Source organism: Myodes glareolus, chromosome 26 (genome assembly GCF_982192425.1).
Source record: "Myodes glareolus chromosome 26, mMyoGla1.1, whole genome shotgun sequence".
Lineage (NCBI taxonomy): Eukaryota > Metazoa > Chordata > Mammalia > Rodentia > Cricetidae > Myodes > Myodes glareolus.
Window position 1 is genome coordinate 24,693,134 of NC_142051.1, and position 26,637 is coordinate 24,719,770.

General features: G+C 34.4%; 1 protein-coding gene across 18 annotated transcripts in view; it reads right to left on the reverse strand.

Moving 5' to 3' along the window:
- The window catches only part of Ppfia2 (PPFI scaffold protein A2), a 405,005-nt gene that overhangs the window by 132,628 nt on the left and 245,740 nt on the right, over positions 1-26,637 (reverse strand). For 16 of the 18 annotated variants that reach the window (XM_048418915.3, XM_048418908.3, XM_048418912.3 and 13 more), the window contains 2 exons: positions 21,036-21,200; positions 18,270-18,344 (listed from right to left, as the gene is read on the reverse strand). In XM_048418915.3, coding sequence (XP_048274872.3) covers positions 18,270-18,344; positions 21,036-21,200 — 240 coding nt within the window. The remainder of the gene's footprint in view (positions 1-18,269; positions 18,345-21,035; positions 21,201-26,637) is intronic. The other 2 variants (XM_085683362.2, XM_085683366.2) reach the window with 1 other exon arrangement.

The following is a 26,637-nucleotide window of genomic DNA, read 5'->3' on the forward strand; positions in this document are numbered from 1 at the left end:
TCTTCTTCTTCCTCCTCCTCCTCCTCTTCTTCTTCCTTCCCCCTCCTCCTCTTCATCTTCTAGCTACTTCTTCTTCTACTTCTTCCCCTTACTTTCCTTCTTTCTTCTCCTTATTCTTTCCTTTCTTCTTTTAATCTGTGCCCTTTCACCTCACTTTCTGACTTCACACAAAAATTAAAGAACATGCAAACGTATTTGAGTTATTATTTTTTTTTTTACCTTCAGATCCTCACCTGTCATAGACATTCAATTCTGAGTCATGAGAGGCTGCACTCAAGGTCCCCGATAAAATCTAAATGCTTACCTAGGTTAGGACAACAGTTCTAGGCTCTGATTGCAGTACTTTTTTACTCTTGACTCACAATTTGAAATATATCTTTAAAACCTAGTTTGATGATGTCTGAAGTTCTCAAAGTTAAAAGAACATGTTATTTACAGTATTCAACATTTTAATTTATAAATTTTATGTTGCCTCTAAGCACTTAGAATAATCTTGAAAAATTCCAAACTGCTTTTTTTTTAATTAAACTCCATCCACATGAATCTACAGGGACCTTCATGTTCAGAGTTTAAATTCATATTTTCCTTTACTGATTTCACAGCAATTTTCAGGCTTTATACCCATGTGATTAACAGTGATTCATTTCATCTATTTTTATTTCAAATTCCAGGAGTGAGACATAAGATGTATCACCGTACCAACACATAATTAGCTTCTACATAGATATATATTCTAATTCTAGCTGAAATCCACGTTTATATAACACTGTGATCACAATAAACAAAAACAAAATGGGATAGAAACTAGTTAGCAGGAGAGTTTTAATGAAGCAATTAGTGTTTAGGTCTGGGTTGTTATATACTCTTGGAAAATCCTAAATATTGAGATGTATTCAAACAGAATTTAGAGTCCTTTCTATTTCACTTTAAATCTTTGGTTTTGAGGGAAGAAGAGATGTAAGAAACCACAGAGGCATATTAAGATTGTGTAAACACTTTTGTGCAGTCTATGTAAATTAATCAGTTTCACCTGTATTTCAGGAATTGTGGGTAGATTGTAAAAGTTAACTGTTCCAGTGAGTAACTTGAGATAAGAATATCAAGTTTAACTGTGAGAATGTGTTTCCTATCAAGCCAAAAAAGGTTATGTATAAATCATATACTTACTTAAACTATCCATATATCTTAATGAGAGATCAGACAATTTATATTTGGGAAGAACAGGTTCATTTTTGGTTGTCTTTATGTTTTACCCCTCTCTTTAAAATATTTATTTAAAATTTCTTTCACATTTGGCTTTGGCGGACCAGGCCCTATACTTTCTACACAGATAAAGTCTAGTGCTAACCTTCAGAAGTACATTATCTGATAGTTTCTGGGGAATCCTCGAATGGGAAATATTTGCCTACAAAGAATGTGAGATTACCTATTGCCACATTTACAACTGAACAGCTTTCATTTAGAGGAAATTGCTTTTCCTAACACCAGTATGTAATAGTCATAATAAACTAACTAGCTAACTAACAACAAATAAATTTCCTTTAACAGTTAAAAAATACATGTATCTATTTATCATGTTTGTTTATATTTGTGGGTACATATACTTGGTACCCTACCAGTGTGGAGGTCAGAGGTCAGCTTGTGGGACTCTGTTATCACCTTCTACCATGTGGATCTTAGGCCATTGGTCTGGTAGGAAGTATGTTTACTTACTATACTAACTTGCCAGGCTTAAATAGCCATTTCAAATAATATTGTTCAAGCACTGAGCTATGAAATTCTAAATTTGTTCCTTTTTAATATTTAGGTGGAATTATTTCAGGATCAATAAAATATTAATTACGCACTTATTTTACAGTGGACACATATGAGAACCACTTTCAATAACAGTCATTTTAAAAACAACTGGGCTTCTAACATGCAAGGATAGAATTTCACATTAAATTGAAATTTTCTGGTATGCTATTTTATTCACCCAATCACTACTTTTATTATATTTTCTCACACCCAGTTACCATTTCTTCTGCTATTGAAATAATTACCTTTTATTTATAGTATGAATAAAATTAAATACTGGCAATTTTGCCAGTGGTTTGTAAAGGGCTATATTAAACATAAGTAACTGAAGTTGGAGAGAACAAAAGCACATACTGCTCTTATAGAGGACCTAGAGTCAGTTCCTGGCAACGTCACGGTGGTTCACAATTTCAGGTAACTCTGTTGCGGGATTTGACACCCTCTTCTGACATTTGTGGATACCAGACACACAGGCAGGCAAAACACACATACATCATATACATAAAATAAAAGTAAATAAATATAAAGAAGGAAAAACAAAAAAAATTAAAAATGGATGGAATAATTAATAGGAATTTTTAAGGCACAAAAATGAATTTATAGTGAGCTCTGAACTGAAAGTGGCTTAAAATGGGAGATTAGTAGTAAAAACTGAATAAATTGGTAATGGATTTAAGTACCAGGATTAATTTGGAGAGTGGAAGAGAAGACAAAGCGCTAAGTATTTTTGCAAATCAGCAGAGGTATGAAAACACAGGTTTTTATTTCACTTTTCGATCTTTTGTGACAAGGTCTCACTATGTAGACCAGGCTAGGCTCAAATTTGTCATACTCTTCCTGCCCCTGTCTGCCCATGCTGGTGTTGCAGGAAAATGCTGTCACATACAGCTGGAGAAACCTTTTAACCGTATCAATGTTGCACTCTATCAAGAGAAGGCCCCCTTTAAAATCTAAAAAAGCAAGTAAAAAATGAGGAGGGGTAGACGATTCATTGAGGCACTAAGTGGCAGGGAAGTTCTACACCAAATGTTAAGTGAATGGATAAACAGTGTAGAGACTTCAGTGCTGAGTACCTAGAAGGCGAGCAGCTATATAGCTAAAGGTGTTTAATTACACAGGGCTTTGTTCTTCATTCACAAAGACGGCACCCTGGCTAGTAATTCGTCACCTTCACGGAGAATGCAAGAGATTCCTACTTTAAAGAAGTGAACTTGTTGTTTTCCAGTGAAACTGAAAAATAGAACGTATTAGATATCTTTATTATTATAAAGTACTTCTTAGAAAGTATAATAGAAAGGAATGGCATCTTTACTCAGCTACGCTCTTTGAGAACACCTACGGATTTTTTTATATCCTGAATCAACAGAGAATAAACTTTGTTGAAGTGGTTTTGCCTTTAGCCAAGGGCAAGAAGACTACTGATTATACATGAAACTTTCTCCTGCAAGATAAAAAACAAAGCAAAAAAAAATGTGGAGAGCAGGTTGTGCTTAGAGACATGAAAAAGTCTAAAGAGTTCAAGGGTAACCACTGTGCAAGCATGAGGCATATTCTTTGAATAAGATTCCCGGCTTTAAGAGTCTCCGAAAATATTTATTTTTAAATGACATGAGCAAGAGTTCTTTCATAGTTTGCTTTTCGTATGCTATGAACCATAAAATACTTGGAGCAAATATTGATTATTAAATTTAAAAGAACTAAGTCTACAATAGCCTAATCCTGTCTTCTCTTTATTCAACTATGACTGGTTTACTGTAAGGAACTTCGACGGTTTTGAATGGACCTTCTGTTTTATAACCGAATGCACTATGGTCCCATGAACAAATAGTGGCACCGTATAAAATGTCATGTTCATGACAACCTCTGCAAGGAAGGGTTTGCTGATCACGGTCTTTTTTCCCTTTCAGCATCATACAGAATGACCTCCTCAGCCAGACATGGTAATTGCTGTAAAAAGGCATTTGGGTTATTCTCTGGTTTTGTTTCCCAATCAAGGCAGAAGTGACAGAATAACAATGTTTTAGCACTATTCTTTCCAATCCTATTCAGTGAACATAAGTATCTTAAGGAAAAAAAAAATCATTTCTGTGGGTTTGAAAACTGCTTGAGAAAAACATAGGGAGCAGAAACAACATCATTAGTCTTTGCTGCGTGTAAGAAGCCACTCAGGGAAATGAAAAGGATTTATTCTTTTAGTCCCTTCCTTAGAAATAACAAAAGCACGCTAGGACCATTATTCTGAACAATTTCTTTTAAAAGTAATTCATTTGCTTTGGTTCCAGTGATAATTATTATGTGCTACGTTCATTTGAATGCATTTTAATTTTACCTTTATGTCATTTTTAAAATGTATTTATGTGACAAAATGTCACTAGGGGAAGAAAGCAGAGAGTGGTTTTAATGACCTTATTTCATGGGCAAAAAAATAAAATAAAATGCAGAGACAATGAGCAATAAACCCCTTTCCTGTTCCCAAGAAATTGCCAGTTAGACAATCCCATTTTGGCAGAGATTTTTTCGTTCTTTATTTTTGGAAACAGCCTAAACAATATTTAAAAGTATCGTCCGGGACAATGGTGACATTAGCAATATCATTATCAAGAGTGATATTTATTGAAAGGTTCTTTTTTTTTCAGAGAATCATTTCAATTTTAAGGCATGCATCAAATCACTTAAACATTACAGCCTTATATGGTGATTTCTATTATTATGTCTCAGGTAACTAAAGCAAGGGAAGTAAAGAAGGTGTTCTTGCTAGAGTTCTCCAATGAGAGAATCACTGAGGGAGGGAAGCGAGGAGTAGGGACCACCCTCTTCTTTGGCTTGTGACTTTCTCTCTGTATAGCCTTCTTTTTCAAGGTAGCATATACTCACAAAACATCAAGTCAGACATATTGCACATGATGTCCGGTTATATTTATCACTTTCTTCTAATATGCTCATATGAAGTTTTTTGACTAGCCCTAACTATTATTCATCTTTTTTTCACATTTTGTGTATTTCTACATTGAATTTCTATTTTGACATGGTGAACAAGTTAATTCTGATCTTTTATTTTTGACTAGTTAAAAAATAAAATGATGATTATATTTTGTGACATAAAAATGGTAAGCAATTGTTTCAAATGACTTTCTTTTGGAAAATGACTACAACTCTTTATATGTTCCCAGTCTCTTTCATTACCCAGGTGGAATAATTGTGCTAGACTGTGCTAGAACATGCTATCTAAAACATTGGTTAGTACCAGAAAATGTTTATGGTTGCTTGATCTAGTGACTCGTGTCTATTTCCTATCAAAACAAAATAATAAAACCTTACAAAACAAACCTTAAAAAATAAAACAAACAAACAAGAATTCATATGGTTTCTGATTTACTAGAACTTAACAGCATACTTGGCATTTTGATGGTAATGATTATATGTTTAATATAAATGACATATTGAAAATCTTTTGAGAATGGAAACTTTGTAATATTCTCTCATAATATTCTCTATATAATAGATAAACACTTTTGGATTTTAATATTATTAATTTGTTATGAGTTCATTGGGACATACTTCTACCACAAATTGAGGGGTGTGATGACTACTTATAATTATCAATTTGACACAATGTTGAATCAAGTATAAAGAGAATCTCAATGAGAAGTTGTCTTGATTGGCTTAGACTATGTGCATATCACAGGAGATTCTATTAATTGAGTTAATTCGGTTGGGAAAGTCCCCCGTGAACATGGATGGTATCATCTCATGGACTGAGTTCTGAATGATCTAAGAGTAGAGCCAAAGTAAGTTGAATAGTTTTAGAGAGTTCTGCTTTGCTTTTCCTTTATTCTTGACTCTGGATATGACACAGTAGCATGACACAAATTCCTGTCATCCTAATTTCCTGCAGTGATGGATTGCAAACTTAAATTGTGAGCTAAAATCAACCTTTGCTCCCCAAGCCAAGTTTGGTCAGTATATTTTACTACAGAAACAGAAATGAATCTTGCAGAAAGAGTATCTAAAATGTCGATTGAACAGTGATATTTTGGCTAACAAGAACATTCACAGTTTAATCACTAATTAAATTTTAGTTAAAAATAAAGCAATCGATACACTTTTTATTTCTATGCAAAGAGAAATGATTATGGTGAAAAGTACATAATTTACTCATTAAAGTTTTCCAAATTGTTTCATAATATGGATGCCTTAATTGATTTTTCAAAATAATTTAATGTTTATTATACAATATATGACACTTTTTACAAAAAGGCTAAATTGCATCATTTAATATCAGAATTATTAATATAATTAATACAACTTTGTGGCTTTTATTATAAAGAATTTCTGAACCTTGAAATAATTCATAGAAAATAAGTAGGAAGGTGCTGTGGTGGATTTAAAGAACTTAGGATATAATTATAAAAATTAATTTAAAAATTAATTATAATTTATAAAGTCATGCCAATTTTGTATGTATGAGTGGCTGTTGTCACGTTATTTATGCACTTTAACTTTCAATCACTATTGATCACTGTATTTACTCTGAACATTTTCATTGTTTCTGAAAGATAGTTGTCCTACTTTTAAAAATGCTAGTAATTACTTGGTTTTTCTTGTAGACTAATTGTGTTGATTAAAAATGTATGTATTTAGGGAAATGTAGACTTTGTAGCACAGGTCTCAGCACACAGTAATTTTCCCCAATAGTTATTTTTAAAAATTCATGAATAACTGAATTTGAAGATCATCCATAAAGCATATATAATTCCATGGAATCATTCTAATTAGAAGAAGATACCTTTTATCTAATTAAAAAGTCATTTAAACTTGAATATTTTTTAATCAGTGTTATTTTATATTAGAGGTAAAATAAAAGTGGGTAGGAAACGTTCCTATTGTCTTTGCTTAATATCTAATATTGGCCATTGAGGTCAATAATAGCAATGTAACTTTAATGCAATAATTTATTCATCATCAAAAATCATAATTCAATACTAGGTAGGCCCTGTATTTATTAATATTTATTTTATAAGAAATGAGAAAAAGAACAAAAGGTTTCAGTAAATTATCAGGAGTGACATAGCTTGGACATGATAGATCTAGAATGCAAAATTGAATCTTCTGAGTTCTGTGTAGTATTTCATCTCATTTTATTTTGTTTGACTTTGTACTTTGTCTCTAATTTAGTTTCAGTATTTCATTTCAAATGTTTAGAAGATATATAACCTTTTGCAAATTATCTCCAGAGCAAAACTGTGTTCTTTGTTAACTGCCCAACATGATGCTTTCTTTATATTATACTGAAGAATTAAGCTTGTTTTATTTTCAAAATAATATCTTTATAAACATATAGGTAAAATTCAATCATTTCTGACTTGTATGTCCAAACTGAATATTACATGTAATCTTTCTAAAAATAGAGAAAATGAAAACTATTAAATAATCACATGCAAAGGTAAAACAAAAATGACTGTTACTATGAGCCCAGGCACTCTTATGATTTCATAACAGAGATTTTCTATCAATGATAACAACTTGAGTATTTTACAGTTTCTATGTTGATCTTTATAATATAATACCATCACAAATAATAACCTAGAAGCAGAGTAAAATGTTATAGAACTACTGGCTTAACAAAGTTGAAGTTTTATGTTGGCCAATACGAAAAAATGATATATTCAATCACTATTCAAATTTTCTATTGAAATAGACAAGTTAATAACGATATATTTTTAAAATGAAAAAGAGGCAATTCCAACAGGAAAACCACATTCCTGATACGTTTGCAAGGGAACAATAACTTTAGCCTCTAAATTTTACATTGTCTTCAAGCAGTTAATTTTCAATGTGACTGGGTGCTATTGCCACATCCAAACTCTGTATTCCCTAAGTAAATAGTGTGTCTAGTCACATTTACATATATGCAGATGATTCAATAGTATCTCACTTCCTGATAGAATATTAACTTAGAGTTTGTAAGGGATTTACCAATATGATTTATTAATGATGAGTAAGCTAACCAACCAGAAAAGGTTTATCAAAACATGAAGGAAATTTGAAAGCCTTTATGAGAATAATCATTTCTGCTGAGAGATGGTAGACATACAGAATTCAATCAAGTTTTATCACACAGAAATCAAAAGTAATTAGAGTTAAAAGATCCAAAGCGAGGTTTGAAAAAGTTCGGCCAGGGGAAGTGGCTTTATTGAGAAGCACGGTCATTGAGCTTTTCTGTGGCTTTTCTAGACTCAGAAACTTCCCCTGCAGGTATGGAAATTGTAATTTAGAGAGAAAATGAGCTTAAACATTGCTTAAATTTTGCAGATAAGTGAGTTTGGAATGAAAAACGTCTTAGGAAACCTAAGTAAGCATTCATCAAAAATTGCAGTTTTTCTTCTTTACCCACAATTTTCTGGGTCATTTTCTACTACTCAAGTTTCATTTAAACAATTTAAATTTCAAACACGTGTGAAAGTAATAAGTTTATAAGATTTTAAAGTTATAATTTTTTGACAGGGTTTCTCTGTGGTTTGGAGCCTGTCCTGGAACTAGCTCTTGTAGACCAGGCTGGCCTCGAACTCACAGAGATCACCTCCCTCTACCTCCCGAGTTCTGGGATTAAAGGCGTGTGCCACCACCTCCCAGCTAAAGTTATGAATTTTTGGAGAAATATTTCCCTTCTCTATTTACTCTAGTTGACCAACATCAAAGGAAACACATTGTATTCATATTTGTATCTTTTTCCTTTTAATTATTAAATAACTTCATAGACATGAATAAGGAAACACGATGGGACAATTCCATGCTGTTTTTTGACTAAAGTACTGTAGCTTTCTCTTGGTTTGCTGCAGAAAATTTATGAGAACTCCATATGAGTCTGCAGTCATGGACTGAAATGTCCTTGCATGGCATAGATGACTCATTGGCTTATCATCATCTTATTCATACTCTCCTTATGTTGTCCCTGCCTCCCCTAGGAGACAAAGCTGGTCTCCTTAGAGGTAGAATGCCTCTTATGAAATTCCTGCATCTTCCTGATTCTTCAAACAATGCCTTTTTTTACCATCAGAGGCATGGCCTCCTTACTTGTGTCTATAACAAAACCAAGGTTCTATTCCACTGGCTTTCTACCAGTTCTGCCCTGTCTTTTGTTCCATTTTTGCTCCCTCCTCCATTGATCAGAAACATTTTCTTTCAACTCTGAAAGCTTATTTCTCAATACTTCAACTTCGGTCTCAATTCCCCTTTTAAAAAAATTATTTTAAACAACAATGAATTTTCCAAATCTCCACTTTATAAACTTCTAATTAATTAAGTTTCAAGATTCATAAAAGCTTGTAATTAATTTATATAAACTTTTAATTGATTCATAAGTCCTATTCTCACCTGTTCTCTTTTTGGTTATCACTATCGTAAGCGGTCTTTTCAAGCACATACCGTGATTGATAGTAATCATGTCACAATAATCACCCTGTAGATAGTCCTCCCAGCCTTGAAGAAATATTTGACGTATAGACAAAGTATAATCCAATCCTCCGTTATCATTTACACCACTTACTCCCTCTTCTCTTCCTTCTCCTGTCTCTGTTTGATTTCTGGGTGTTTTTTTTTCTGCTTTTGTTTTTTGGTTTTTTTGATGGGGGTTGGTGAGGTTGAGACAGATTTTCTCTAGGCAACCCTGACTGCCCTGAAGTCTGCTCTTGAGGCTGGTCTCAAACTTGCAGAGATTTGTATGCCTCTGCCTCTGAGTGCTGGGTTTAAAGGGATGTGCCACCACCATCTGGCTCTGCTTGATTTTTTTTAGAGTTCTCTGACTTGTTCCAGGATCTCTCTTAAGTTCTAAGTTGTGTTACTCCCTGTGTTAGCAACCATTCACCTTTACACTTTTTGAAAATATATATCTAGGCATTCCTTAGAGAGTTTTAATCCAGCTCACGGGATTGATTTTATTATATGATGGATGTAAAGCAATGGCTCTGTCTAAACAATAGACTGAATGCTTCTCACCTGAAAATGAATTTGATCCCTTTCATTCCTCTCTCCCTTTGGACCCAGTGTGCTTCTGAATGATGATGGAAGTTAATTCACAAGTTCTTTCTCTTCTCTTTAGGGAAATATAAGTCAAATAAGACTGCAGTAAAGGCTAACAGAGTGTTTATTTTCTTAAGAAAAATTTACTTGAAAGTTGGGAAATTAAGTGACTAGAATGAGCATGTAGAGGGTAAAATGTGCATTAAAAATACAGTTCAGTTTGCTGCTAAACAGGCTAAGTATTTTTATGTTTAATGCAGTCATGTGGAAAGCTTTTTAAACACAATATATCTGTTTCTGTATTCCCTGCAAATTAACCTGTCAATGCAAGTTTTATAGGTACTTCTGAATGATCCATTTTGTCTTGCTCAATCAAATAATTAATAAGTATATGGGTTTCCAGTAATGGCAAACACATTTTTAAGGATGTAATCTATTTTTCTTTGTACTTGCCTTGTATTGTAAGTTTTGTGTGGCTTTCTAATTTTAAGCTACAACAGAAATTACCATACAAGAAAGAATTTATTGCACTTATTTGATCCACATAATCTAGAGGCAAGTTTTAAAGATGACAACCTAGAAAATACACTCAGTGTTAACTAAAAACACAATCTCCCTATACAGAGAGGTTTTACAATTCAACAAATTTTTATTTTGTGCATATGTATGTATAATATCTTGTCTTTTCCAGTTATCTCTTCCAGAAATGAAAGGTTCAATAATACAAGTGTTCTATTCAGTTTCTTGTAATCTGTCATTGGCCTGTGATTATTTTAGGAAATTATGACAATTCCTTTTAATCAAAAATGAAACATGTTACCGATTCATCACATCTATTTTTTCCTTTACATTTTCATTCGGCTTAAAGACTTAACACATGTTCCTTTCTTCTCTTCATAAAAACTATTTGGCTTTTTATTATCTACAGGGCTAAGTCCTGGACTTTAGAAATACCCAACTCAGGTGGTACTTTCTCTATATCCTGATTCCCATCTATGTCTCTGCCTAATTCCAGCTTGTCTTTTACTTGGTAACTCTAAGGAGGAGCGACATAAATATCTTTCTAGGAAGAAGTTTGTGAGAATCACTGTCTTTCCCCACTTTTACTTGTAAAATTAGTTTCTTTTTCTTTTTCTTAAACATTGCCACATTCTGAACATACCTTAACTTTAATATTTGTCATATTTTATTTTCATTATATTTCTCATAGTATATTATAATTAACATCATATTTACAATTTTAAAGGGTATCTCATCTACATACATTGTTATTGATACCCTCAGCACGTATCTCCAGAACTTCGTCTCCCTGAATATATTTTCACTACATTAAATGCTGTCATCATTATAACTACATTGTAAGGAATCTATCTCCAACACTAGATTATAGTCTTAATTGAATCGATTGAAGTGCTAATTCCTTGTTTTAGTCATGTCCAGTACTTAATGCAATCTTTGAAAAACATACAATTGTCCTATGTTTGAATGGAAGGATGATGGCTACAATAATAAATAAGACACAATATTTAGGTGACTCTATCACATTATATAAACTCTCTAGTCTTACTTTACCTGATCTCTTATTTTAACAAAGAAGAAGACACAATATTTAGGTGACTCTATCACATTATATGAACTCTCTAGTCTTACTCTTCCTGATCTCTTATTTTAACAAAGAAGTATATAAAATACATACCATCAAGAGTTTAGTAATTAAAAAATGGAAACATACAAAATGTGCTTTTAGTATTCTGTTAAGACTTCCACAGAACCTGATTTCTCTCAACCTTGCCACTCCCATCTTCTTCATCCTCTCACATCTCGACTGTTCCTAACACAGGATCATCTGTTATTCTAAACTTGCTTGTGTGTCCCTAATCATAGAGTTTGCTCTCATTGAAACTTAGCACTGTATATAACTTATATTATATAATGATAAAATATCACAATAAAGGATTTTGAAGTTAAATCTTAGTCTTCCTGCACAGGTTTGCTCAACTATTTTCTGTAGGGTGAAGATAAAGAATTGACAAACATATTGTGACAGGGTTCATGTGACTATATTGAGTGAAATAAATATTAATGGAGAAGGTGTATTTTACTTGTCTGGAAAGAAGTGACCTAGGCTCAGACAGTTATAATACTAGCTCTCATGCTTGTTGAATGGTTAAAACACATGCTGAAACAGTGAGCCTTAGAAATTTAAACTAGAGATCAATGACTAATTGTTGGCCGGGAATCATAAACCTTCTTTAGTGAGGTGAGCTTCCATGGGGAAGTGTGATTTCAGAGTGTTTGTCAGATTAGTGGGAGATTCTGGGAGATACAAAATTATAAGTACGATCTAGGAATATGAATATATCAATATGAATTGATATAGAGAGTGGGCAACCTTGTATTGTTTCTGATTTTAGTGGGATTGATTTGCATTTCTTTCCATTTAATTTGATGTTGGCTATAAGATTGCTGCAAATTGCTCTTATTATGTTTATGTACATCTATTGTAACCCTAATCTCTGTAGCGTGTTTGTGATGAAGAGTTTTGGATGTTCTCAAAGGTCCTTTCTACAACTAATTTAAAGATCATGTATTCTTTGACTTTCAGTTTGGATAATGTTGATTGGTTTCTGTATATTGAACCATCCCTGAATCTTTGAGTTGAAGTTTTCTTGGCCAGGGTAGTTGATGTTTTTAATGTGTCCCTGGATTTGATTTGTAAGTATCTTATTTAGTTTTTTTTTTCCCTGAAAGGGCAAAGTAACTCAGGATCTCATTTATAAGTACACCAATCCTATGCCCCACCTCCATGCACCATCACTGGGAGTTAGGTTTCAAGACTTTAATTTTGAAGAGGCAAACACATTTAATTGTTTTGTGTCCTTGTTCATAAGGAAAATTGGTTTACATTTACCTTTCTTTGTTGGGTCTTTATGTTGCTTTGGTATCGGGTAATGGCTTCATAAAATGAATTGGACAATGTCTCTTCTGTTTTTATATTGTGAAATAATCTGATGAATGGTACCATTAATGCTTCTTTGAAGTCTGGTAAAATTCTGCGCTAAAACCATCAGGTCCTGGGGTAATTTTGGCTGGGGCACTTTTAATAACTGCTTTTATTTAAATTGATTACAAATATTAACTTTGGTAATTATACATTTTCTTTAGATTTTCCAATTTGGATGAGTATAGGTTTTTACAGTATATTCTTATGATTCTCTGTATTTCCTTGGTGTCTGTTGTTAGGTTTTCCTTTTTGTTTCTAGTTTTGTTAATTTGGTTATTCTCTCTCTGCCTTTTCTTAAATTGGATAGACTTTTATTAATGTTATTGATTTTTCTCAAAGAACCACATTAAAACACCAAATGAGAATTTTCATAAAGAAGTCAGAAACACACACTGTAAAAAAGACATCCTTCTCAACAAATGGTGCTGGTCAAATCAGATGGCTGCACAGAGAAGAATACAATTAGTCTAGGCTCCATGGTCTCTTAATGTCTGCATAACGTTCCCCAATCCCAGAGAACCTAGACAACAATAAGTACCATAAAAGAGACATACATAGATCTAATCTACATGGGAAGTAGAAAAAACAAGATCTCCTGAGTAAATTAGGAGCAATGGGACCTTGGGAGAGGGTTGATGGGGGGAGGGGAGAGGCAGGGAAGGGAGCAGAGAAAAATGTAGAACTCAACAAAAATCAATAAAATAAAGCATAAAAAGAATGCAATTAGATCTGAACACAAAACTCAAGTCCACATGGATCATAGACCTCAATGTAATACCAGATGCATTGAACCTGATGGAAGAGAAAATGATAAATAATCTTGAAGTCATTAGAAAGGAAAAGAATTTCTGAGCAAAACACCAGTAGCACAGGCACAAGATCAACAAAAAATAAAAGAGACCTCATGAAACTGAGAAGTTTCTGCACAACAAAAATACTTCGTTCAGACAAAGTTGCAGCCTACATAAGAGAAACAGATTCTTAGATACTATACATCTGATAAAGGGCTAATATTTTAAATATATGAATAATTTAAAATCTTGATCAAGAAAGTAAGGAACATAATTCATAAATTACACAGAATATAAATTATAAATGCAAAATATACATTCATTTATTTTAAATTTAAATCAGATCTGTCGTACAGATCTAGACAGAATTCTCAGAAGAGGAAACTTAAATGGCTGAGAAACACAAAATATTCAACATCCTTTCCATTTGGGAAATGAAAATCAAAACTGTTTTGAGATTCCATCTTATACCTGTCAAAATGACTAATATCAATAAAACAAGTGACAATTAATGCTGGCAAGGACATAGAGTAAGGGCAGTACTCCTTCATTGCTAGGAGGAGTGCAAAGTTGTATAGATGCTGTGGAATGTTCCTGAAACAATGTGCCTGAAGAAGACAGAATGAGATCTATCCCAAGATGTAGCTATATCACTTTTGTGTATGTATATCCAAAGGATGCTTATTCCTACCAAGAAACATTTGCTTAAGTATGTTCATAACTGCTGTATTTATTCTATCCAGAAATTGGAAACAACCTATATTTCTCAAAAGACAGATAAATAAAATTTGAAACACTTATGATGGGAATATTACACTGCTATTGAAAACAAAATCATGTATTTCACAAAATCATGTATTTCACATATAAATGGCTGGTACTAGAAAAAAAATCATCCTGACTGAGGTATCCCAGACCCAGAAAAACAAATATTATATGTACTTATTTACATGTGGGCATTTACTCTTAAGTCAGTGATGACCAAGCTACAGTCTTTAGAAATACTAGGCATAGGTATAGAGTACAGGACTAAAGGGTTCACATAGAAAAGAAAATTAGAATAGATATCTATGGATGCAGGTAGAGATGGGAATGGGAGGACAGTAGCAAAGTGAAAGTGGAGAGAGGGGTAGGGGAGGGGGATACAGGAAGTGACTGCTACTATTAAAGAAAATTGAAGGGTACTATAAAACTAAACAGAGTAGAGCTTCTTAAAATATATACATATAAAAAGGAGATCTGAATGTCGTTGCCAAATAATGGGGGGAAGAGAGTCCCAGTTGTTCATCTATTATAGCCAAGTTAAGTTCCCAGTATTGGGATTGGGTTACATCTAATTGAGATGTTGGCCAAACAGACCTATGGGAACCTCCAATAAGCCAAGGCTATTTCTAAGACTATCCACAAAATGCTGGGAAGGCCCCATTGCTGAACACAACAGGTCTACAACCAATTGAACACAGAGAAATCCAGATAGTGCATATATAGAGCCTTCCCACCTACGTTCTTCCTCTTTGTTACAGGAAGCTGCTGTGCACACCACCAAAAGAGAAATGTAAAGAGCAAGCCAGATGCAAAGCCCTGTGATCTACATGGGTGTACTGACTGCAAGATATGTTAGGGCAGCCGTGGCACATAGCATATGTGAGTAACCAACCAATATCTGTTTTGACTTAAGGTGATATGGAACCCATAACTGACACTGACTAGGTTACCAAGAACCATTGACCGGATTGCCCGGAGATCTAGGGTAAAAGCAAATTCTGCTGTTAAAAAAGTACCAATAAAATTATGCCTCACAACATTCTGGTTTATACTTAGAGATCAGTACTTAGTTCAGTCATCATCAGATGAGCTTCTTCCTGCAGCAGTGGGAAAATACAGAGACCCACAGCCAGACAATAACTAGAGAGAGTGAGACACCTTGGAAAAGCCAACCCTAAATGGTATGTCTATAGAAACCTCTCCCCTAAGGATTCAGGGACTCATGTCAAAGAGGAGTCAGAAAAGGCAAGAGCCAGAGGGAATAAAAGACGCTATGAAACCAAGACCCTCTAAATCAACGTGACTAATTTATGTGAGGAAAAGAAGACAAGGTGAAAGAAAATGAGGAAACCCTGACTGCTCTTAGGGATGGAGAGGGAGTGGGGGGAGTGGGAGGGTGTTGGGAGGAGGGGCGGAAATGGAAACTTTTTATAATTTAATGAAATTACTTTCTCATAAAAAAATAAAGAAAATGAGAGCTATCAAACAAGAGACACAGAGAAAATAGAGCTGAGTGAGTCATATAAAATGATATATAAGGAACTATTTGTTTGTATATACTGATAAGTATACTTAGGTGTGACTATATCAAGATATATCTAACAATCTGAACTCTCTCTGACTTCTCATTTCTAATCTCGGGGATTGAGTAAATCCCATGTATCCTGAACAGTTACTGTCACCATCAGAAACTCAGGAAATGAAAGTGATGTCCTAACTCTCTACCATTACAATGTGTTGTCAGAGAATGGTCCCTCTGAAGGGAATCTTGAACTGTGTAAGAGAAAGTGACCTGACAAATTCATCCACTTGTTGGCTTCTGCTCTTGACGGTGGGTGTAAGGTGATAGATACGCTGGTGCTGGTTGGACTCTCCCACAGGGATGGACATTAACCTGGAATTGTGAACTAAAATAACCTTTTTCTCCTTTAAACTGCTTTGGCCTGGGAATGTGATCACAGCAACAGCTAAGAAACCAAGATATTTCACACTATTCTTGTGTGGCAAGAACTTTCTGCTTGCTGACGTTTGTCTAGCTAAAGTCCATTATTTTCAAGGCTTTAATTATTAAACCTGGAGCAAACAAAAGCATAAACAAATGACTTTGTTTAAGTTGTTTCAAAGAAGCAATATTAAGTGTAGTAAACAGAACTTATTCTTTTTCTTAAATGTGTGGAAACATTCTATTAATACTAGAAAAACATCAACAAATAAAGAATTTTGTTAAATGTGTTTGAACACACCATTCCATTAGAAATCCTTATTTACTATTAAGAGTATCCTTTCACATTTTAAATTGTTGAAACTACAAGAAATATGCTTATATATTTTGTTATATTAATTACCAGTAAAAATTATGCAAATAAATTTCAACAAGTGCATTTGTAAATAAACATAAATTTAGATGTAGACAGCACTGTTTTTCAAATAAAAGTCCAAATTTGTATTTATGTGTCTATATTCTAGTTATTCCATTTTACTAATACAAAAATAGTAACTCAACACTTGTAAAGAAAATTTTAAATCTTTTTTTATCCCTTTTGTTATTGAAAGTAGATTTTTTTCTTAAAACATACTCTACTGTGGTTGTCCCTCCCCAACTCCTTCCAAATACTCTGCACCTCCCCACACAATTAATTTTTCATTCTTTTTGATTCTCTCTTTAAAAACAAACAAACAAATAACAAAAAAGGCATCTAAAAGGAAATGGAAAAATAAAGGAAATAAAATAAAAAATACAAACTTGAAAAGAACAAAACCAACAAATGTACAGAAAAGCAAAGGGGCAAGGGAAAACACAAGAAATACATAAAGACATTGTCAGACTGAAACAAAGTTCAGTATGTATATATGTATTTGTGTTGCTCATGCATGTGTATGTGTGCATGGTTATAAACATGTATATGCTGAAGTAAAGGAAATGATGGTAGTTACACTAATGTTAGGATTTAAATCAGTATTTTTAAAGGAGGAAAGAGAATAAAATATGAAGTCAAAGAAAAAAAAGACTAAGAGACACACACATAGGAATCTCAGAAAGACACAAAACGGTCAACCATAGGATGTTAGCAAAAGGCTTTTAGGGTAAGAAAAGTAAAAGAAAAAAAAAGATGGGCATCAAGAACATTATGAGACAAAAAAAAAAAATCTCCCAAAATGTCATTTAGCTCATTTTGTGTTGGGCATCTACAGTTGGGCGTGGGTTTTCGCTTTAAGTGTTGTTTGTACACTCAGTGGGACTGCATTGGAGGAAACTAATGTTTTCATTTGTAAGCAGTTATCAATTGGAAATAGCTTCTGGGAGAACTCCAGGGAAACAAAGCCTTCTAAACAGCTGAAGCACATGGGGAACTCACAGGGGCTGTGGCAACATGTCCAAGGGCTGAGCAGGTCTGGGCCTGTTGGGGTCCTAGCTCTTTAAATCATAAGCCATGATTTTAAATGATGTCTTTGAATCTTCACTGGGATGCTAGTCTAGTGGTGCCTTTAGGTGTGAGCACAGTGCTTTCCGAAGCTGAAACAGAAAGAGTCTGAGGGGAAAGGGATGCATGTGTCCATCTGAGATATTTACTTCATTTCTAGCATTTCAAAGTTTAAGAAGAACTAGACACAAATTCCAGTTTAAGGGTTGTGTTTTACTTATTTTTAGGACTGGTTTTCTAAATAGCCATCTCCCTAGACATTGGCGGTTTTCCTTTGGTCTCCTGGTGAGAGATCTGAACAGCCAGAAACCAGAAACCAGGCCTCTGGCAACACATTTTCATGGGGGTCATTCATCAACATGGACAGAATGTGATTGGTTTCGTGACAGAGTTAATGAAAGCAAACGTGTAACACAAGAGCCAGCATGTTAGCAATAGTGCACCTCCGAAGAGGGAAGTTTGGTGTGTTACCTCCTGATTAGCTGAAGCTAGTTCCTCTTCCAAGGCAGAGATTCTTTCTAAAGAAACCCTCAGTCGCTCCCTTACCTAGAAGAAAAAAAATCAAAATACGTGCCGTAATGTACATCCCAAATATAGGAACCTGTGCTGAAGCCATCCTTAACATAAGAGACAAATGGTCACATTCTTCAAGCAATTGTAGCTCTAAGATCACAGACTTATAAATCTGGCAGGAACAACATGAAAAGATTGTCACCTCAGAGGCATCGGTGTATCAAGGGGATGTCCTTATAGTAAATTCTTTTGTAGATGAACTGATAATCTTCCAACAGGGTTGGAAATTGACTGGCCTTTCTCCAATTTCTGATTCATAGCAAGTAGAGACAAAGTTCAAAAGCATAACCATGGCATCATTGCAAAATTATTGGTGTTAAAGCAAGCAAAATAGGCAAAATACATCTTTAAAATAAATGAATTTTATGCTGGTTTTCGCTGCCTAACTTCAAAGTGATTTGTTTAAAAGCAAAGAGTTCTTGAAAGCTGTAAATTGATTTGAAATTTTGAGTGACTGCAAAGTGTTAATGATTTAGGAACACCCACCTTGTATCCATATATCCCGGGGACAGGCATTGCGATTTGTAGAACTAAGTACTTTTTAGTTTGAAAGCAGGGCTGACTTAAAATTGTTTTCTTATATAGCTGAAATTTGCAGAAGTGTTTCCCTGACTCTTGCTTTCTGACTTCTAAAACTGAAGCCACATGCCAGGCAATCTCCAACATTTAGGAGATTGAGGAGAAAGACAGAGGTGAAGGACAGACTGGGATATATAGCCGGATAAAGGCTAGCTCAGTCTATTTAGTAAATCCTGGTTCAAATGAAACAAAAACCAAACCAAATCAAAATGAAAAAAAAAGTCCCAAATCATTGTGTTCTAATACTATTATATAAACTTTTGATTACATTTACCATGGGTCAATATTTACTTAATGACCTTAGTGGTTTAATTTACCTAAGTCAATAAACTATAGATTTAAGACACAATCACAAGTTTTTGATTTTTTTTATAAATTAACATATTTTCTATATAAATGTTACAAAAATTTCTCAATATATTTTCACTTTAATACTATAGTTATGTCCCTGAAAACTAATTTTGTTATTTAATTGCCTGTGTATTTTATCATATAACATTTTTCTTAAATAATAAGGTTTAAATAGGACTATAAGTAAATATATAAATATATAAACTATATAAATTTTAATGCAGAATAATTGCCTTGTTAATTACCTAAGAAATAGGGCAAGTAATGTTTTTTAACTTTCAGGCAAAATATGAATTTTAAAGGTCTCAAACATTCATCTTTAAATTTTGTTTTGGTATTGGGTACAGGTGACTGAGTGTATTCAATTGCTGCAGCACAGCCCAAATATAGTATGACATTCTTATATTTAGTGTACTAGTAACACAAAGTAGAATAACATTTAGCATTAAAAATCATCTGCACAGAATCCTTATTTAGCTCTGCCAGATTGATTGCCATGCTTCAGTGATTTAGACAAATATCAAATTATAAGATCAACACAGAATTAAATTTTGAATTTGACGTGGATGAGTGTAGACTGTGGATCTTTATAAAGAGGTCAGGTGACCCAGGTTGATGAGAACAGCCTGAAGACATTCAGTGCAATCCTTGATTTCCCTTATACTTAGTATACTTATACTAAGTATAATTATTTGATATTAGACTTAACATGGCTATTTATATGACCTGTGTTTTTAATCTTCAAAGTTTTCAGTTTTTGCCTCTCATAACCAAAATGAAAATGAAATACAACTTCTTCTTTCACTCTAGAAGACAGAATTGATGTTATTCTTGTACAGGCATTTCACATAATCCTCTGTTCAAAGAACTAGCTGAAAGACTGATGGTAATAATATATAAGAATATAAATATTAAGTGGAACTAAACTCTATGTACTCAAAACATAGATATAAACCTGCAATAATTCCAAGTTTGAATTTTAATGTTCAGAACTTGTCATGCATATTACAATGAAGTGCCCTAATTCTTGATATGCTAAATCCTAAGACTTGAAATTTTGAAATCACTTCTTTGAACTTTTTAAAAAATAGAAAATACTGTCATAAATCTTGCCTAATCTCTAAAGGTTGAACTTATTTTAACTGCAGCTAAGAGAGATTTACGACTTATTTTTGGAAAGTCAGAAAGATGAGTTTTCCTTCTAATACATTATATTGTTACCAGTAGAAACCACTGTGTACTTAAACTAAGATGTTAGCAACGTCCCCACAAGGGAGGCTTCAAATATAGATGTCTAAAAGTTAAAGCCTGCCCAAATTCCACTTCAAAATACATGTGGCTTTCAGTTACTTTTTTTTTTTTTGAATCTATGACATCTATGGACATGTACTTCAAAAACGGGAGAAGGAGAGATGACAAAGGCAGAGGTAAAGAGACTAAATGCTATTAGGCAGTACCAGAGTTCAAAAAAACCTCTGGCGTAAGTATGTAACAGGGTCTAATTCTGACAATTTGTACATTCAGTGATATAAATAAAAGAATATGGTCATTCACATGTTTAATATTTATTGAGTGTTTGTGGACCGTCCATCCACAGTCACTAAATTTTAAACTCTATTCATAGCTCAAAAGTGTTCCTTTGACCTAAGTTAGATGTTCATTTCTGTGAAAATAAAGAACTTCTGCCTAATAATGGAAGAAAAGCTTCAGCTGAAAGTGATAACTGCACTGTACCTTTTCATCCAAGGCCTTGTGGTGCTCAAACAAAGATTTCAGAGCCTTGAGAACCTCCACTTCACTGGACACTCCTGAGGGAGACTGGGCCTGTCGCTTCACCACCGTCATCCTTAGTGACCTTTCATGACGTGACACAAGGCATTCCAAGTGTTCCAGTAATAGCTGTTGGATGGACAGAAAACACGGTTATCTTATGAAGACAGCCGACCAGCCTGTTTTCATGGATATAAAGATGGCCCAGATGTCTGAGTTCTTCATCAAGAACAGGTTCAAGACTGCTGCTGCCTGAGATGATCAAGACTCACAGAATATTTCAGTCAGAACTTGATCACAACTCTAAATTTTCTTTAGGTCCCCATAAGATTATCAATATCCCCAACCAGCTGGAAGTAGCCTGGAATACTATGCCCACATTCTCAAAATATGGACTTTGGATATTTTCCTTTTTTAAAAAAAAATAAATAAATAAAAGAGGGGGAAGTGGTACAGGAGAATTGTCTGTATTCTGTCAATCATGTTTTAAATAAATGCTGATTGGACAGGCAGAAAGTATAGGCGGGAAAACTAGATAGGAAGTAGAAATGATGCAATGAGAACAGAATTCTGGGAAGGAGGAAGTTGATTCCTCCCACTCCTGCCCAGACCACTGAAGCAGCAGGATGTGACTTGCCAGCTGAAAAAGTACAGAGCCATATGGCTAAAATAGATCAGAATAATGGGTTAATATAAGTCATAAGAGCTGATAAGAGACCTGAGCTAATGGGACAATTAGCTTTATAACTTATGAAGATCTCTGTGTAATTTTCTTTGGGGCCTGCCGGCTGTGGGGTACTGGGCGGGACAGAAAACACAAACAAGCTGGCCCTGATCATGTTACAGATAAACTATTATAAGTTTTCATAGAACCCATGATAACCCAAGGGAATACAAGAGGAAAGAGAAAAGGAGCACCACTTGGTTAACTTAAGGTTTATAAAACACATGAAGGCCAAACAGCCTCTAGTCATGTAACAAATCATGGAGTGATAAGTAATGTCGTACATTTTTCAACATGGTGGTTCTCATCCTTCCTAATGCTGTGACCCTTTAATACAGCTCCTCATGTTGTTGTAACCACCAACCATAACATTATTTTCATTGTTATTTTATAACTCTAATGTTACTACTGTTATAAATCATAATGTTAATATTTGTGTTTTCTGGTGGTCTTAAGTGATCCCTTGTGAAAGGGTCTTTTGAACTCCAAATGATGTCATGACCCACAAGTTGAGAATGTCTGTTCTAATGAGTCTTAGTCATGAAATCAAAGACTTGAATAACTGTGTATGGGCCAAGAAGATAACTTCTAGATAGCATTTGTTCCTCAAATCAATAAGTACAATTGCATAATACTTTTAATGTATTATTTTATGAATCCTTTAAGAATTGTTTTCAGAAGATGTCATATTGCTGGTTCTGTTTGCTTGTTGCAGTATAAACTGCAAAGAAATGAGATCTTTTTGTGTATTTATGTAGCAGTCTTTTGAGTCTTTGTGTACTTGGTTAGCAACTCAGTTCCCAACACAAACAAGTGGAAATACACAACTCATCTTTCAAGTGAGGTCATTTTCCCTGTGTGTGTACTGATCCATGTGAAACTTAAACACAGATGGTGGGTGCTTTGTGCTCATTCTTAAAGGCTCAGCTCATCAATATGCTTATAAGAATATGCACAAGTGTTTCAGCTATATAATGTTTATGAGAAACCAAATTTTAGTATTAAATGCTTCCCGAATGTAAATGGAGTTATACAGATTCAATTAGTGTTTGTGAATCTTACATTGCCTGGTGGCAGTGTAGGACGAGAACCTCATGGTATAATCTTAACTTGATTATTCTCCCACTAGAGACAGCTGTTTTTATATCCCTCTTAAATTTCATTGCTCTGTATTCTTTAATAAAGTTCTTCACACTGAAAATTTCATTTTCCCAACACAGAGTGCATACATGCACACACACACACACACACACATACATACACACATGCACACACATCAAACAAATAAACAAACAAAAATTACAGTTTCAATTTTCTATTCTTTTATCTTTTTATTCACATAGACTTTCACTTGTGAGATAGATTTTGACATCCTTGTAAGATAGAAGCTTTCAGAAAAAGTAAAAGCATTCTTTTTGATCCTGGAGTACAGCAAAGGAATCCCAAGCCTCTAGTGACTTGGAGAAAAAAAATCTGTTTTCTCATCAGCTTTTGTAGTGAGTTTCTGGACTTCAGTTCTGAAAAGTCAGGCTATACACATTATTTTTTCTTAGCAATTTTCCCAAAGAACTAAGAATTCTTATTACTTGCAAAAGGTAACTATCTGTTTGAGATAGCCGCAGTGAATTCTGTTTTCTACAACCAAGAGCACATGAACACTCAAGTTATTTGATTCTACTTACAGTCTGAACATTCTTCTAATTGTCATAGGCTGTGGTATGTTCACTTCTGTGTTAAATATGTTAGCTTTCAAGTTATGTCAGTTTCCTCTAAATAATACCTGATTCATAATTCATGATGTTTATTATTTATTTAGGTGATTTTTACAATATCTTACCCCCTAAATTTATTAATTGTATATATTCTAACAATCTCCATTTCTATTTTACCTAATTTTACTAACTCATACATGATGATTTCTTTATAGACTCTGCCATTATCAGTAAGTGCAACCCTTTCATACTGTGGTCCTATTCCCCAGGCCACGGTTGTTATGTTTCAAGTTTGCCTATTTATATGCTCAATCTCAAAACCACATTCACTCGTGAGTCCTTGTACTATGTATATGTACATATATGTACTATGTATATCATGCCCACACTCTGTACACCACACCTGACATCTTACACTCCCCTTTCCACGATCATTCTTCTTGTGTCTGTCAACATCCAGAATTCAGACACACGCCAATACATCCACAAACGCCATGGGGGCTCAGGATTCAGTGTCTCCTCCTGATTTAGTGTAATTAACTGGAACTCACATTTGTGTCCTTTCATGCACCAAACCTCTAAAATTTACAATATAATCTCCGTCACTCATGCCTTTGCTCAAGTCCTTAATATTTTCTCATTTGACCAAAAGAAAGTCAGACTCCTTACATTCCCTAACTGAAATCCATGTTATCTGAGCTCATCTCTTTTTTCTTACTTATCACCTGCACTGACTTGGTTGCAGCATTTGTGTGTGGAGTTTTGCTTAGCTTTGTAAAATAGCAGGTATTTGCTTAGCTATATTGGGGTTTAGTGCAAAGTTCTTTACTTCTTTAACCAAAAATATTCCCCCATTTTTTGACCTGCTTGCCCTTTGAAAAGCATGAAGAATACAAGCACAATGAGGCAAACTTGATGCTTTAAATTACACTTAAAAATTAAAAAAAAAATAGGAGAGATTAACTTTCCAAATTTTAGAGCTGAGGCCATTCAGAGAGTCCCATTGTTATTTAAAAGACAATAATTCTATATAAGAGAGCTTACTAAATTTCAGAACATTATAAATTCACACCTGTAACATGTGTCTTGCATGAAAAAGCTCCCATGATAATCAAAAATAGCAGTAGAAACTGGCAAAGGGGCATTTGAATAGATCCAGGAGGGCTAGCCATATATTCCTGTGATTCTACCTGCCTCTCTGATGAAGGCAGTCCGATTCATTTTAGTAAATCTATAAAAAATTTTGCTAAGAGTGGATGTCTTATCAATAAAATCTCTGATTATCATACCCTAATATAAAAACTCTTCTTGGCTACAATTTTTAACCAGAAGAGAAGGCTTCCAAGTTATTTTTTAAGTGTGATTTTACCAGCTTGTAATCTCAGAATCCTGAGAATATATGTATAAAGAAGTCAATTGAAATCATTAGGAAACTTAGAATTAGATATTTAATTTGACTATTTCTTCTTTTATTATATCTAGCTAGCATCTAGACACACATAGCCCAGCATTTTTAGTAGATGAGATTGCTATATATACTGTCTGGGATATATAGGACACTTCTGCACTATTTGCTGGGTTCACACGCCACCTCTAAGACCATCAACATGTGAAAAAATCAAGGCAAGTAAAAGCAAGGGGACCCAAGACGTCTTGTACTCTGAAGGAGGCAGAAGATTGTTAAAGAAAAAATGGAAAATATCATAGAAGAAAAGCATGATAACAGGGTCACCTTCAGAATAAAGACAAAAAAGCTACCACAACTAAAGCAGAGAAACTAACCTCAGACAAAAGAGGTGACTGCCACAATGCCCCAAATGACAGTTCTCTCAGACTCAGTACCTGGAGTTTTAAAAGAAGGGACCACCCTAATTAAAACACTTTTAGTGATTCCTGGTAAAGTTGGACCTAGCACTCTGGTTATGGGGGCAAAGAATGTCAACAAGAAATAGGAAGTTAGTAAGGAAGAATACAATGCTGAGAGAGTTGAAGAAGAACAGGAAGAAAATTTTTGAGTTAACAGACAAAACCGTAGCTCATGCCCTTGTAACTGAGGTCAAGGGCAAATAATAGGACACCAAGATGATGACAGAGCTGACTGGGGAGGTGACACATAAAAAATTGTTGTCAACCACAGAAGCCCAATGAAAGAAAGGTCCTGCAAAGGCTATTCCTGTGAAAACACAGACATAGGTGAAGAAGAGAACAAGGGAGTGAAGGCTGAGAACAGAGTCAGAGTGCCAACGAGAGAGGAAGAGGAAGAGGAGAAGAGCCAGATGTAGAAATACCTCACAAGGGAAATTAGCACCAAGAGCATGGCTCTATCAACCAGGAATCAGGAGCTGCAGAACTAACTGCATATGTCACCCTCTCGTCAAGGCCTGTACATTCACAAGTCTAGTGTTAAAAATTGATAACAGTAATTTTTTTTTCTTTGTCTGACCTGCTTTTGCTGCTGGGCTAAGAATTGGTACAACTAGACTACATGGACTCTGGATCTGCTGAACACCCAGTGAAAAGGTTTGGACTTCGCTGCTCTAAGCCCTTGCTATTGAAATAAAACTGAAGAAATTAAAGGAAAAGACAGAAAAAGCAAGTTTTGAGAATATTCTAGGGCAAACCTCTACCTTACAAAGTCACTCAGGATGCATTGTCAGAAGTGTCAGAAGATGCCAGAAAGATCAAATTAGCCAGTAATCAGAAGATAAGTTTGCTTTTATTGAACTTAAGACAGGAACGGATGTAGAAACCAACTTCTGAAGAGAAGCAGAGAGCAAACCTACAGTCAGTCTGTCTCCCTATAGAAAAAAAATTAAAGTCAAGACTATAGATTCCCAGAAAGGAAAGTACTTGGAGAGCTGAGTCAACCACTTGTTCTAAGTGTTCCCTCTTACAGATCTATAGAAGAAACTATCAGTGTTTGGGGAAGCAGATTCAAAATGCCCTATGACCATAATGAAAAATATAAATGCTATAAATTTATAGAATTTACTTTCATGGAAGGTGACGAAGAAAGTTTAGATTCCAGTAATAAACACTGAATGGAGGGCAGAAAAATGAGGAGGGAGATGCCTGATGCTGTGAGGGATGCAGATAACCGTGCAAATGTCTGCCAAAGGTCTGTTTGAGT